Genomic DNA, 12,126 nt, shown 5'->3' with positions numbered 1-12,126 from the left:
GTGTATATATATACATGTGTATGGGGCTGGGTTAGGCCATTTCTTTCGTCTGTTTCCTTGCGCTACCTTGCAAACGCGGGAGACAGCGACAAAGCAAAATATAAATATAAATATATATATATATATATATTGGGGAAGAGCAGTGTGGTTTCAGAAGTGGTAGAGGATGTGTGGATCAGGTGTTTGCTTTGAAGAATGTATGTGAGAAATACTTAGACAAGCAAATGGATTTGTATGTAGCATTTATGGATCTGGAGAAGGCATATGATAGAGTTGATAGAGATGCTCTATGGAAGGTATTAAGAATATATGGTGTGGGAGGCAAGTTTTTAGAATCAGTGAAAAGTTTTTATCGAGGATGTAAGGCACGTGTACGTGTAGGAAGAGAGGAAAGTGATTGGTTCTCAGTGAATGTAGGTTTGCGGCAGGGGTGTGTGATGTCTCCATGGTTGTTAATTTATGGATGGGGTTGTTAGGGAGGTAAATGCAAGAGTTTTGGAAAGAGGGGCAAGTATGAAGTCTGTTGTGGATGAGAGAGCTTGGGAAGTGTCAGTTGTTGTTCGTTGATGATACTGCGCTGATGGCTGATTCATGTGAGAAACTGCAGAAGCTGGTGACTGAGTTTGGTAAAGTGTGTGAAAGAAGAAAGTTAAGAGTAAATGTGAATAAGAGCAAGGTTATTAGGTACAGTAGGGTTGAGGGTCAAGTCAATTGGGAGGTAAGTTTGAATTGAGAAAAACTGGAGGAAGTAAAGTGTTTTAGATATCTGGGAGTGGATCTGGCAGTGGATGGAACCATGGAAGCGGATGTGAATCATATGGTGGGGGAGGGGGCAAAAATTCTGGGAGCCTTGAAGAATGTTTGGAAGTCGAGAACATTATCTCGGAAAGCAAAAATGGGTGTGTTTGAAGGAATAGTGGTTCCAACAATGTTGTATGGTTGCGAGGCATGGGCTATGGATAGAGTTGTGCGCAGGAGGGTGGATGTGCTGGAAATGAGATGTTTGAGGACAATGTGTGGTGTGAGGTGGTTTGATCGAGTAAGTAACGTAAGGGTAAGAGAGATGTGTGGAAATAAAAAGAGTGTGGTTGAGAGAGCAGAAGAGGGTGTTTTGAAATGGTTTGGGCACATGGAGAGAATGAGTGAGGAAAGATTGACCGAGAGGATATATGTGTTGGAGGTGGAGGGAACGAGAAGTGGGAGACCAAATTGGAGGTGGAAAGATTGAGTGAAAAAGATTTTGAGTGATCGGGGCCTGAACATGGAGGAGGGTGAAAGGCGGGCAATGAATAGAGTGAATTGAATCGATGTGGTATACCGGGGTTGATGTGCTGTCAGTGGATTGAATCAGGGCATGTGAAGCGTTTGGGGTAAACTATAGAAAGTTGTGTGAGGCCTGTTTGTGGAAAGGGAGCTGTGGTTTCAGGCATTATTGCATGACAGCTAGAGACTGAGTGTGAACGAATGGGGCCTTTGTTGTCTTTTCCTAGCGCTACCTCATACACCTGAGGGGGGAGGGGGATGGTATTCCATGTGTGGCGAGGTGGCGATGGGAATGAATAAAGGCAGACAGTGTGAATTGTGTGCATGGGTATATATGTATGTGTCTGTGTGTGTATATATATATATGTGTACATTGAGATGTATAGATATGTATATTTGCGTGTGTGGACGTGTATGTATATACATGTGTATGGTGGTGGGTTGGGCCATTTCTTTCGTCTGTTTCCTTGTGCTACCTCACAAACGCGGGAGACAACGACAAAGCAAAATAAATATATATATATATATATATATATATATATATATATATATATATATATATATATATATATATATATATGTATTTATATATATATATATATATATATATATATATATATATATATATATATATATATATATATATATATATATATATATATATATATATAAGGGTAAGAGAGATGTGTGGAAATAAAAAGAGCGTGGTTGAGAGAGCAGAAGAGGGTGTTTTGAAATGGTTTGGGCACATGGAGAGAATGAGTGAGGAAAGAGTGACCAAGAGGATATATGTGTCGGAGGTGGAGGGAACGAGGAGAAGTGGGAGACCAAATTGGAGGTGGAAAGATGGAGTGAAAAGATTTTGTATGATCGGGGCCTGAACATGCAGGAAGGTGAAAGGAGGGCAAGGAATAGAGTGAATTGGATTGATGTAGTATACCGGGGTTGACGTGCTGTCAGTGGATTGAATCAGGGCATGTGAGGCGTCTGGGGTAAACCATGGAAAGCTGTGTACTTATGTATATTTGCGTCTGTGGACATATGTATATACATGTGTATGGGGGTGGGTTGGGCCATTTTTTTCGTCTGTGTCCTTGCGCTACCTCGCAAACGCGGGAGGCAGCGACAAAGTATAAAAAAAAAAAAAAAAAAATATATATATATATATATATATATATATATATATATATATATATATATATATATATATATATGTATATATACATATATATATATGTGGCAGGGGTGTTTGATGTCTCCATTGTTGGTTAATTTGCTTATGGATGGGGTTGTTAGGGAGGTGAATGCAAGAGTTTTGGTAAGAGGGGCAAGTATGAAGTCTGTTGTGGATGAGAGAGCTTGGGAAGTGAGTCAGTTGTTGTTCGCTGATGATACAGCGCTGGTGGCTGATTCATGTGAGAAACTGTAGAAGCTGGTGCCTTAGTTTGGTGAAGTGTGTGAAAGAAAAAAGTTGAGAGTAAATGTGAATAAGAGCAAGGTTATTAGGTACAGTAGGGTTGAGGGTCAAGTCAATCGGGAGGTAAGTTTGAATGGAGAAAAACTGGAGGAAGTAAAGTGTTTTAGATATCTGGGAGTGGATCTGTCAGGGGATGGAACCATGGAAGCGGAAGTGAATCATATGGTGGGGAGGGGGCGAAAATCCTGGGAGCCTTGAAGAATGTGTGGAAGTCGAGAACATTATCTCGGAAAGCAAAAATGGGCATGTTTGAAGGAATAGTGGTTCCAACAATGTTGTATGGTTGCGAGGCGTGGGCAATGGATAGAGTTGTGCGCAGGAGGGTGGATATGCTGGAAATGAGATGTTTGAGGAGAATGTGTGGTGTGAGGTGGTTTGATCGAGTAAGTAATGTAAGGGTAAGAGAGATGTGTGGAAATAAAAAGAGCGTGGTTGAGAGAGCAGAAGAGGGTGTTTTGAAATGGTTTGGGCACATGAAGAGAATGAGTGAGGAAAGATTGACCAAGAGGATATATGTGTCGGAAGTGGAGGGAACGAGGAGAAGTGGGAGACCAAATTGGAGGTGGAAAGATGGAGTGAAAAAGATTTTGTGTGATCGGGGCCTGAACATGCAGGAGGGTGAAAGGCGGGCAAGGAATAGAGTGAATTGGATTGATGTGGCATACCGAGGTTGACGTGCTGTCAATGGATTAAATCAGGGCATGTGAAGCGTCTGGGGTAAACCATGGAAAGTTGTGTGGGGCCTGGATGTGGAAAGGGAGCTGTGGTTTCGGGCATTATTGCGTGACAGCTGGAGACTGAGTGTGAACGAATGTGGCCTTTGTTGTCTTTTCCTAGTGCTACCTCGCACACATGAGGGGGGAGGGGGATGGTATTCCATGTGTGGCGAGGTGGCGATGGGAATGAATAAAGGCAGACAGTGTGAATTGTGTGCATGGGTATATATGTATGTGTCTGTGTGTGTATATATATATGTACATTGAGATGTATAGGCATGTATATTTGCGTGTGTGTGTGTACATTGTGTATGGGGGTGGGTTGTGCCATTTCTTTCGTCTGTTTCCTTGTGCTACCTCGCAATCGCGGGAGACAGCGACAAAGCAAAATAAAAATAAGTAATATATATATATATATTATTCCTGGGGATAAGGGAGAAAGAATACTTCCCACGTATACCCTGCGTGTCGTAGAAGGCGACTAAAAGGGAAGGGAGTGGGGTACTAGAAGTCTTCTCTTCTCATTTTTTTTTATTTTCCAAAGGAAGGAACAGAGAATGGGGCCGGGTGAGGATGTTTCCTCAGAGGCCCAGTCCTCTGTTCTTAACGCTACCTCGCTAAGGCGTGAAATGGCGACTAGTATGAAAGAAAGAAGATATATAAATATATATATATATATATATATATATATATATATATATATATATATATATATATATATATATATATATATATTTTTTTTTTTTCAAACTATTCGCCATTTCCCGCATTAGCGAGGTAGCGTTAAGAACAGAGGACTGGGCCTTTGAGGGAATACCCTCACCTGGCCCAATTCTCTGTTCCTTCTTTTGGAAAATTAAAAAAAAAAAAAAAACCGAGAGGGGAGGATTTCCAGCCCCCCACTCCCTCCCCTTTTAGTCGCCTTCTACGACACGCAGGGAATACGTGGGAAGTACTCTTAATCTCCTATCCCCAGGGATTCATATATATTTTTTTTTTTTTTTTTTTTTTTTTTTTTATACTTTGTCGCTGTCTCCCGCGTTTGCGAGGTAGCGCGAGGAAACAGACGAAAGAAATGGCCCAACCCCCATACACACGTACATACACACGTCCACACACGCAAATATACATACCTACACAGCTTTCCATGGTTTACCCCAGACGCTTCACATGCCTTGATTCAATCCACTGACAGCACGTCAACCCCTGTATACCACATCGCTCCAATTCACTCTATTCCTTGCCCTCCTTTCACCCTCCTGCATGTTCAGGCCCCGATCACACAAAATCTTTTTCACTCCATCTTTCCACCTCCAATTTGGTCTCCCTCTTCTCCTCGTTCCCTCCACCCCCGACACATATATCCTCTTGGTCAATCTTTCCTCACTCATTCTCTCCATGTGCCCAAACCATTTCAAAACACCCTCTTCTGCTCTCTCAACCACGCTCTTTTTATTTCCATACTTCTCTCTTACCCTTACGTTACTTACTCGATCAAACCACCTCACACCACACATTGTCCTCAAACATCTCATTTCCAGCACATCCATCCTCCTGCGCACAACTCTATCCATAGCCCACGCCTCGCAACCATACAACATTGTTGGAACCACTATTCCTTCAAACATACCCATTTTTGCTTTCCGAGATAATGTTCTCGACTTCCACACATTTTTCAAGGCTCCCAGAATTTTCGCCCCCTCCCCCACCCTATGATCCACTTCCGCTTCCATGGTTCCATCCGCTGACAGATCCACTCCCAGATATCTAAAACACTTCACTTCCTCCAGTTTTTCTCCATTCAAACTCACCTCCCAATTGACTTGACCCTCAACCCTACTGTACCTAATAACCTTGCTCTTATTCACATTTACTCTTAACTTTCTTCTTCCACACACTTTACCAAACTCAGTCACCAGCTTCTGCAGTTTCTCACATGAATCAGCCACCAGCGCTGTATCATCAGCGAACAACAACTGACTCACTTCCCAAGCTCTCTCATCCCCAACAGACTTCATACTTGCCCCTCTTTCCAGGACTCTTGCATTTACCTCCCTAACAACCCCATCCATAAACAAATTAAACAACCATGGAGACATCACACACCCCTGCCGCAAACCTACATTCACTGAGAACCAATCACTTTCCTCTCTTCCTACACGTACACATGCCTTACATCCTCGATAAAAACTTTTCACTGCTTCTAACAACTTGCCTCCCACACCATATATTCTTAATTATATATATATATATATATTCATATATATATATATATATATATATATCTGTGCGCAGGAGGGTGGATGTGCTGGAAATGAGATGTTTGAGGACAATGTGTGGTGTGAGGTGGTTTGATCGAGTAAGTAACGTAAGGGTAAGAGAGATGTGTGGAAATAAAAAGAGCGTGATCGAGAGAGCAGAAGAGGGCATTTTGAAATGGTTTGGGCACATGGAGAGAATGAGTGAGGAAAGATTGACCAAGAGGATATATGTGTCGGAGGTGGAGGGAACGAGAAGTGGGAGACCAAATTGGAGGTGGAAAGATGGAGTGAAAAAGATTCTGTGTGATCGGGGCCTGAACATGCAGGAGGGTGAGAGTAGGGCAAGGAATAGAGTGAATTGGATCGATGTGGTATACCGGGGTTGACGTGCTGTCAATGGATTGAATCAGGGCATGTGAAGCGTCTGGGGTAAACCATGGAAAGCTGTGTAGGTATGTATATTTGCGTGTGTGGACGTGTATGTATATACATGTGTATGATGGTGGGTTGGGCCATTTCTTTCGTCTGTTTCCTTGCGCTACCTTGCATACGCGGGAGACAACGACAAAGCAAAAAAAAAAAAAAAAATATCTCTGTGTATATATATGTATACGTTGAGATGTATAGGTATGTAAAGTGCATGTGTGGATGTGTATGTATATACATGTGTATGTGGGTGGGTTGGGCCATTCTTTCATCTGTTCCTTTGCGCTACCTCGCTAATGCTGGAGACAGCGACAAAGTATAATAAATAAATGAACACAAATAATTTTGATATTTATTCTTTTTTCACTAATTCCATTATTTTTTTTATGATGTGGATCAAATGCAATCAGGGATGCTCTTTTTGTGGTAGGTATTGATTTTGCAGAAATGGGGTCTTCATCCTCAACCCCTGCAGGGCCAGCAAAAGGCAGGGGTAAGCAACTTGCTGAGGTACCCATACTAACTATGCTTCCCCTAGGACAAGGTTTGTGGTAGAAATTACCCTTAGCAGAGGTTCTGATAGATATTAGATTGGTAAATATTTTGTGCAGGAGATGAAAACTTATCCTGAAGAAATGTTAAAATGCATGTGTAATTTCTTATTTGTAATTACCTGTTTGAACTGTATGGGCAGTGAGTTTTACATTCATGGAGCCCCATTTCTTGAATGTTTTCTGCTTTCATTCATCTTTTTGAATATCAGTATGCTGTTTACATTCACCATGTCTTCATTTTATTCCATTCATCCATTACTCTTATACTGCACTATTAAGTACTTCAGACAATCTTTAACAAGTTTCTTGGTCAAGTCATTTTATGTCCTCTGGTTTTTTTAACCTCATATATATCAAAGATCATCTGCTCACTATCTGTAAACATTCTGTTTCATAAACTTTATGATTGTGATCAGGTCATCCCTTACTCTTCTCTCTTCCAATAGGGGCAAATATAAGGCTTCTACCTTTTCCCTGCAACTTAGCACTCTTAATTCTGGTGCCTTTTTGTTGCTTTCCTTTGGATTTTTGTAATAGCTCTTTGTGGTTTGTTTAGGTGTAGTGGCCAGACTTAAGAAGCACATATTCTAATTTTAGCCTGATTTACAGTATGAGCAACTTTCATGATATTTCTTTATCCATGAACCTAAATGCACTTCTAATATTTGCAAGCATAGACAGTTGGGCTCCTTAACCTTTTTTTAAGGAGGGACTTTGGCGTCAGGTTAGGGACAGTGTCGACTTTCAAGTCTCACACACACAAAGATTTCTGCAGTTAGTTCTTGCTTGACGATAATCATATGAAGACATTCTTTTGATGTGACCCATCATCATTTCTTTAGAATTATTTGGGTTAAACTTTATAAGCCATGTATCAGACTATCTTTGAAGTAAATTGATGCAATCCCCCTCACTTTTTTCCCTTATAAACTTTGCACCATCTGTAAACTTATTCAGGAAGGAGTACATATCTTCATTTGAAAGATCAAGAGGAGTAATAGTACCAAAATAGAAGAGCCCGAGGGACTCCGCTGCTGTCCTTCTAATTTGAGAAGGCTCATCTGACATATGTCCTTTTCTCCCATCCGCTAACGTAATCTTCTTCCCATCAAAGGAGTCACCCTTTTATTCCCTCCCAGTGAAGCAACTTCTCAGCTAGCCACCCATGTGGTTTAATGTCAAATGCTTTCTGGCAGACCAAATACAATCAATCCACCTAGCCTTCCCTTTTTTGTAAGACAGAGCTCACTGTCTCGTAGAAATCTAAGACATTCATTACACATGGTTGTTTGAATTTAGATCTGTATAAATAAATTTTTCTCTTAAGTTAGTGTAGTTTGAAGAAAATTTTATTTTGGTTTATTTGCTTAACTTACAGAGTTATAACCACATTATTGTATCACACTCTTTTGGATTTCAGAGTTCTCCACCGCCTTTCTGCCCGAAGGGTAGAAGCAATGACATTGATGCGATTGTGGATGTGATCACAAAGGCTAAGCAGTTTATTTACATCGCTGTCATGGATTACTTTCCTAAGACGCTGTATACTGCTCAGAAAAAGTGAGTTTCAAGTTATCTCAAGGGGAATAAATGAAGATAATGACTTTCGTGTATAGAGGAAATGAATAAGAAATTGGATCAAGTGTTGTCTTTAGTGCATTAAAAATCTCATGACAGATATTCATTCAGTTCCCCTGGATATAATTGCTCTGGATACAAAGTTTATTGGGCCAGTTACTGTCAGTATTAGAGATAGGCAAGCCAGTCTTTCTTCTTTTTAAGGAATTTATCCCTTGTAACACCAGGACTTGTATACATTTCTAAACATTGCTTTATTGCTATACATGCACAAATGGGCCCTTTCACTTATAATTTTTTCTGAAAATAACAGATGTAGAATTTGGCTTTGTAAATTGATTGATATATATATGTATATCTCATGAAGAAAATATTTATTTATTTTGCTTGGTCGCTGTCTCCCGTGTTAGCGAGGTAGCGCAAGGAAACAGAAGAAAGAATGGCACAACCCACCCACATACACATGTATATACATACACGTCCACACACGCAAATATACATACCTATACATCTCAATGTATACATATATATACACACACAGACATATACATAATTCATACTGTCTGCCTTTATTCATTCCCATTGCCACCTCGCCACACATGGAATAACAACCCCCTCCCCCCTCATGTGTGCGAGGTAGTGCTAGGAAAAGACAACAAAGGCCCCATTTGTTCACACTCAGTCTCTAGCTGTCATGTAATAATGCACCGAAACCACAGCTCCCTTTCCACATCCAGGCCCCACACAACTTTCCATGGTTTACCCCAGACGCTTCACATGCCCTGGTTCAATCCATTGACAGCACGTTGACCCCGGTATACCACATCGTTCCAATTCACTCTATTCCTTGCACGCCTTCCACCCTCCTGCATGTTCAGGCCCCGATCACTCAAAATCGTTTTTCACTCCATCTTTCCACCTCCAATTTGGTCTCCCACTTCTCCTCGTTCCCTCCACCTCTGACACATATATCCTCTTGGTCAATCTTTCCTCACTCATTCACTCCATGTGACCAAACCATTTCAAAACACCCTCTTCTGCTCTCTCAACCACACTCTTTTTGTTATCACACATCTCTCTTACCCTATTATTACTTACTCGATCAAACCACCTTACACCTCATATTGTCGTCATACATCTCATTTCCAGCACATCCACCCTCCTCCACACTACTCTATCTATCGCCCATGCCTCGCAACCATACAACATTGTTGGAACCACTATTCCTTCAAACATACCCATTTTTGCTTTCCGAGATAATGTTCTCGACTTCCACACATTCTTCAAGGCTCCCAGAATTTTTGCCCCCTCCCCCACCCTATGATTCACTTCCGCTTCCATGGTTCCATCAGCTGCCAAATCCACTCCCAGATATCTAAAACACTTCACTTCCTCCAGTTTTTCTCCATTTAAACTTACCTCCCAATTGACTTGACCCTCAACCCTACTGTACCTAATAACCTTGCTCTTATTCACATTTACTCTCAACTTTCTTCTTTCACACACTTTACCAAACTCAGTCACCAGCCTCTGCAGTTTCTCACATGAATCAGCCACCAGCGCTGTATCATCAGCGAACAACAACTGACTCACTTCCCAAGCTCTCTCATCCACAACAGACTGCATACTTGCCCCTCTTTCCAAAACTCTTGCATTCACCTCCCTAACAACCCCATCCATAAACAAATTAAACAACCATGGAGACATCACACACCCCTGCCGCAAACCTACATTTACTGATGACCAATCACTTTCCTCTCTTCCTACATGTACACATTCCTTACATCCTCGATAAAAACTTTTCACTGCCTCTGACAACTTGCTTCCCACACCATATATTCTTAATACCTTCCACAGAGCATCTCTATCAACCCTATCATATGCCTTCTCCAGATCCATAAATGCTACATACAAATCCATATGCTTTTCTAAGTATTTCTCACATGCATTCTTCAAAGCAAACACCTGATCCACACATCCTCTACCACTTCTGAAACCACACTGCTCTTCCCCAATCTGATGCTCTGTACATGCCTTCACCCTCTCAATCAATACCCTCCCATATAATTTCCCAGGAGCACTCTCTTATCCCCTTTGCCTTTGTACAGTGGCACTATGTAAACATTCCACCAATCCTCAGGCACCTCACCATGAATCATACATACATTAAATAACCTTACCAACCAGTCAGCTATACAGTCACCCCCTTTTTTAATGAATTCCAGAGCAATACCATCCAACCCCTGCTGCCTTGCAAGCTTTCATCTGCAAAGCTTTTACTACCTCTTCTCTGTTTACCAGATAATTTTCCCTAACCCTCTCCATTTGCACACCGCCTCGACCAAAACACCCTATATCTGCCACTCTATCATCAAACACATTCAACAAACCTTCAAAATACTCACTCCATCTCCTCACATCACCACTACTTGTTATCACCTCCCCATTAGCCCCCTTCACTGAGGTTCCCATTTGTTCCCTTGTCTTACGCACTTTATTTACCTCCTTCCAAATCATCTTTTTATTCTCCCTAAAATTTAATGATACTCTCTCACCCCAACTCTCATTTGCCCTCTTTTTCACCTCTTCCACCTTTCTCTTGACCTCCTGCCTCTTTCTTTTATACATCTCCCACTCATTTGCATTATTTCCCTGCAAAAATCGTCCAAATGCCTCTCTCTTCTCTTTCACTAATAATCTTACTTCTTCATCCCACAATTCACTACCCTTTCTAATATGCCCACCTCCCACTCTTCTCATGCCACAAGCATCTTTTGCGCAAGCCATCACTGCTTCCCTAAATACATCCCATTCCTCCACCACTCCCCTTACCTCCTTTGTTCTCACCTTTTTCCATTCTGTACTCAGTCTCTCCTGCTACTTCCTCACACAAGTCTCCTTCCCAGGCTCACTTACTCTCACCACTCTCTTCTCCCCAACATTCTCTCTTCTTTTCTGAAAACCTCTACAAAACTTCACCTTCGCCTCCACAAGATAATGATCAGATATCCCTCCAGTTGCACTTCTCAGCACATTAACCTCCAGAAGTCTCTCTTTCGCACACCTATCAATTAACATGTAATCCAATAATGCTCTCTGGCCATCTCTCCTACTTACATACGTATATTTATGTATATCTCTCTGTTTAAATCAGGTATTCCCAATCACCAGTCCTTTTTCAGGGAATAAATCTACAAGCTCTTAACCATTTCCATGTACAACACTGAACAACCCATGTATACCAATTATTCCCTCAACTGCCACATTACTCACCTTTGCATTCAAATCACCCATCACTATAACCCAGTCTCGTGCATCAAAACTACTGACTTACTCATTCAGCTGCTCCCAAAACACTTGCCTCTCTTGATCTTTCTTCTTATGCCAAGGTGCATATGCACCAATAATCACACATCTCTCTCCATCAGCTTTCAGTTTTACCCATATCAATCTAGAGTTTACTTTCTTACACTCTATCACATACTCCCACCACTCCTGTTTCAGGAGTAGTGCTACTCCTTCCCTTGCTCTTGTCCTCTCACTAACCCTCGACTTTACTCCCAAGACATTCCCAAACCACTCTTCCCCTTTACCCTTGAGCTTCGTTTCAGTCAGAGCCAAAACATCCAGGTTTCTTTCCTCAAACATACTACCTATCTCTCCTTTTTTCTCATCTTGGTAACATCCACACACATTTAGACACCCCAATCTGAGCCTTCGAGGAGGATGAGCACTCCCCGCGTGACTCCTTCTTCTGTTTCCCCTTTTAGAAAGTTAAAATACAAGGAGGGGATGGTTTCTAGCCCCTCGCTCCCGTCCCCTTTAGTCGCCTTCTACGACACGTGAGGAAT

The 12,126-nt window shown here is 41.6% G+C and overlaps 1 protein-coding gene across 1 annotated transcript in view; it reads left to right on the top strand.

Moving 5' to 3' along the window:
- LOC139758197 (5'-3' exonuclease PLD3-like) overlaps positions 1 to 12,126 on the top strand; it is a 207,917-nt gene that overhangs the window by 89,025 nt on the left and 106,766 nt on the right. The window contains exon 5 of the mRNA XM_071679437.1: positions 8,118 to 8,257. Within this exon, the coding sequence (XP_071535538.1) occupies positions 8,118 to 8,257 (140 nt within the window). The remainder of the gene's footprint in view (positions 1 to 8,117; positions 8,258 to 12,126) is intronic.

Source organism: Panulirus ornatus, chromosome 29 (genome assembly GCF_036320965.1).
Source record: "Panulirus ornatus isolate Po-2019 chromosome 29, ASM3632096v1, whole genome shotgun sequence".
NCBI classification, from domain to species: domain Eukaryota; kingdom Metazoa; phylum Arthropoda; class Malacostraca; order Decapoda; family Palinuridae; genus Panulirus; species Panulirus ornatus.
Note: the sequence above shows the minus strand (reverse complement) of the source record. Positions and strands in the feature narration are given on the sequence as shown.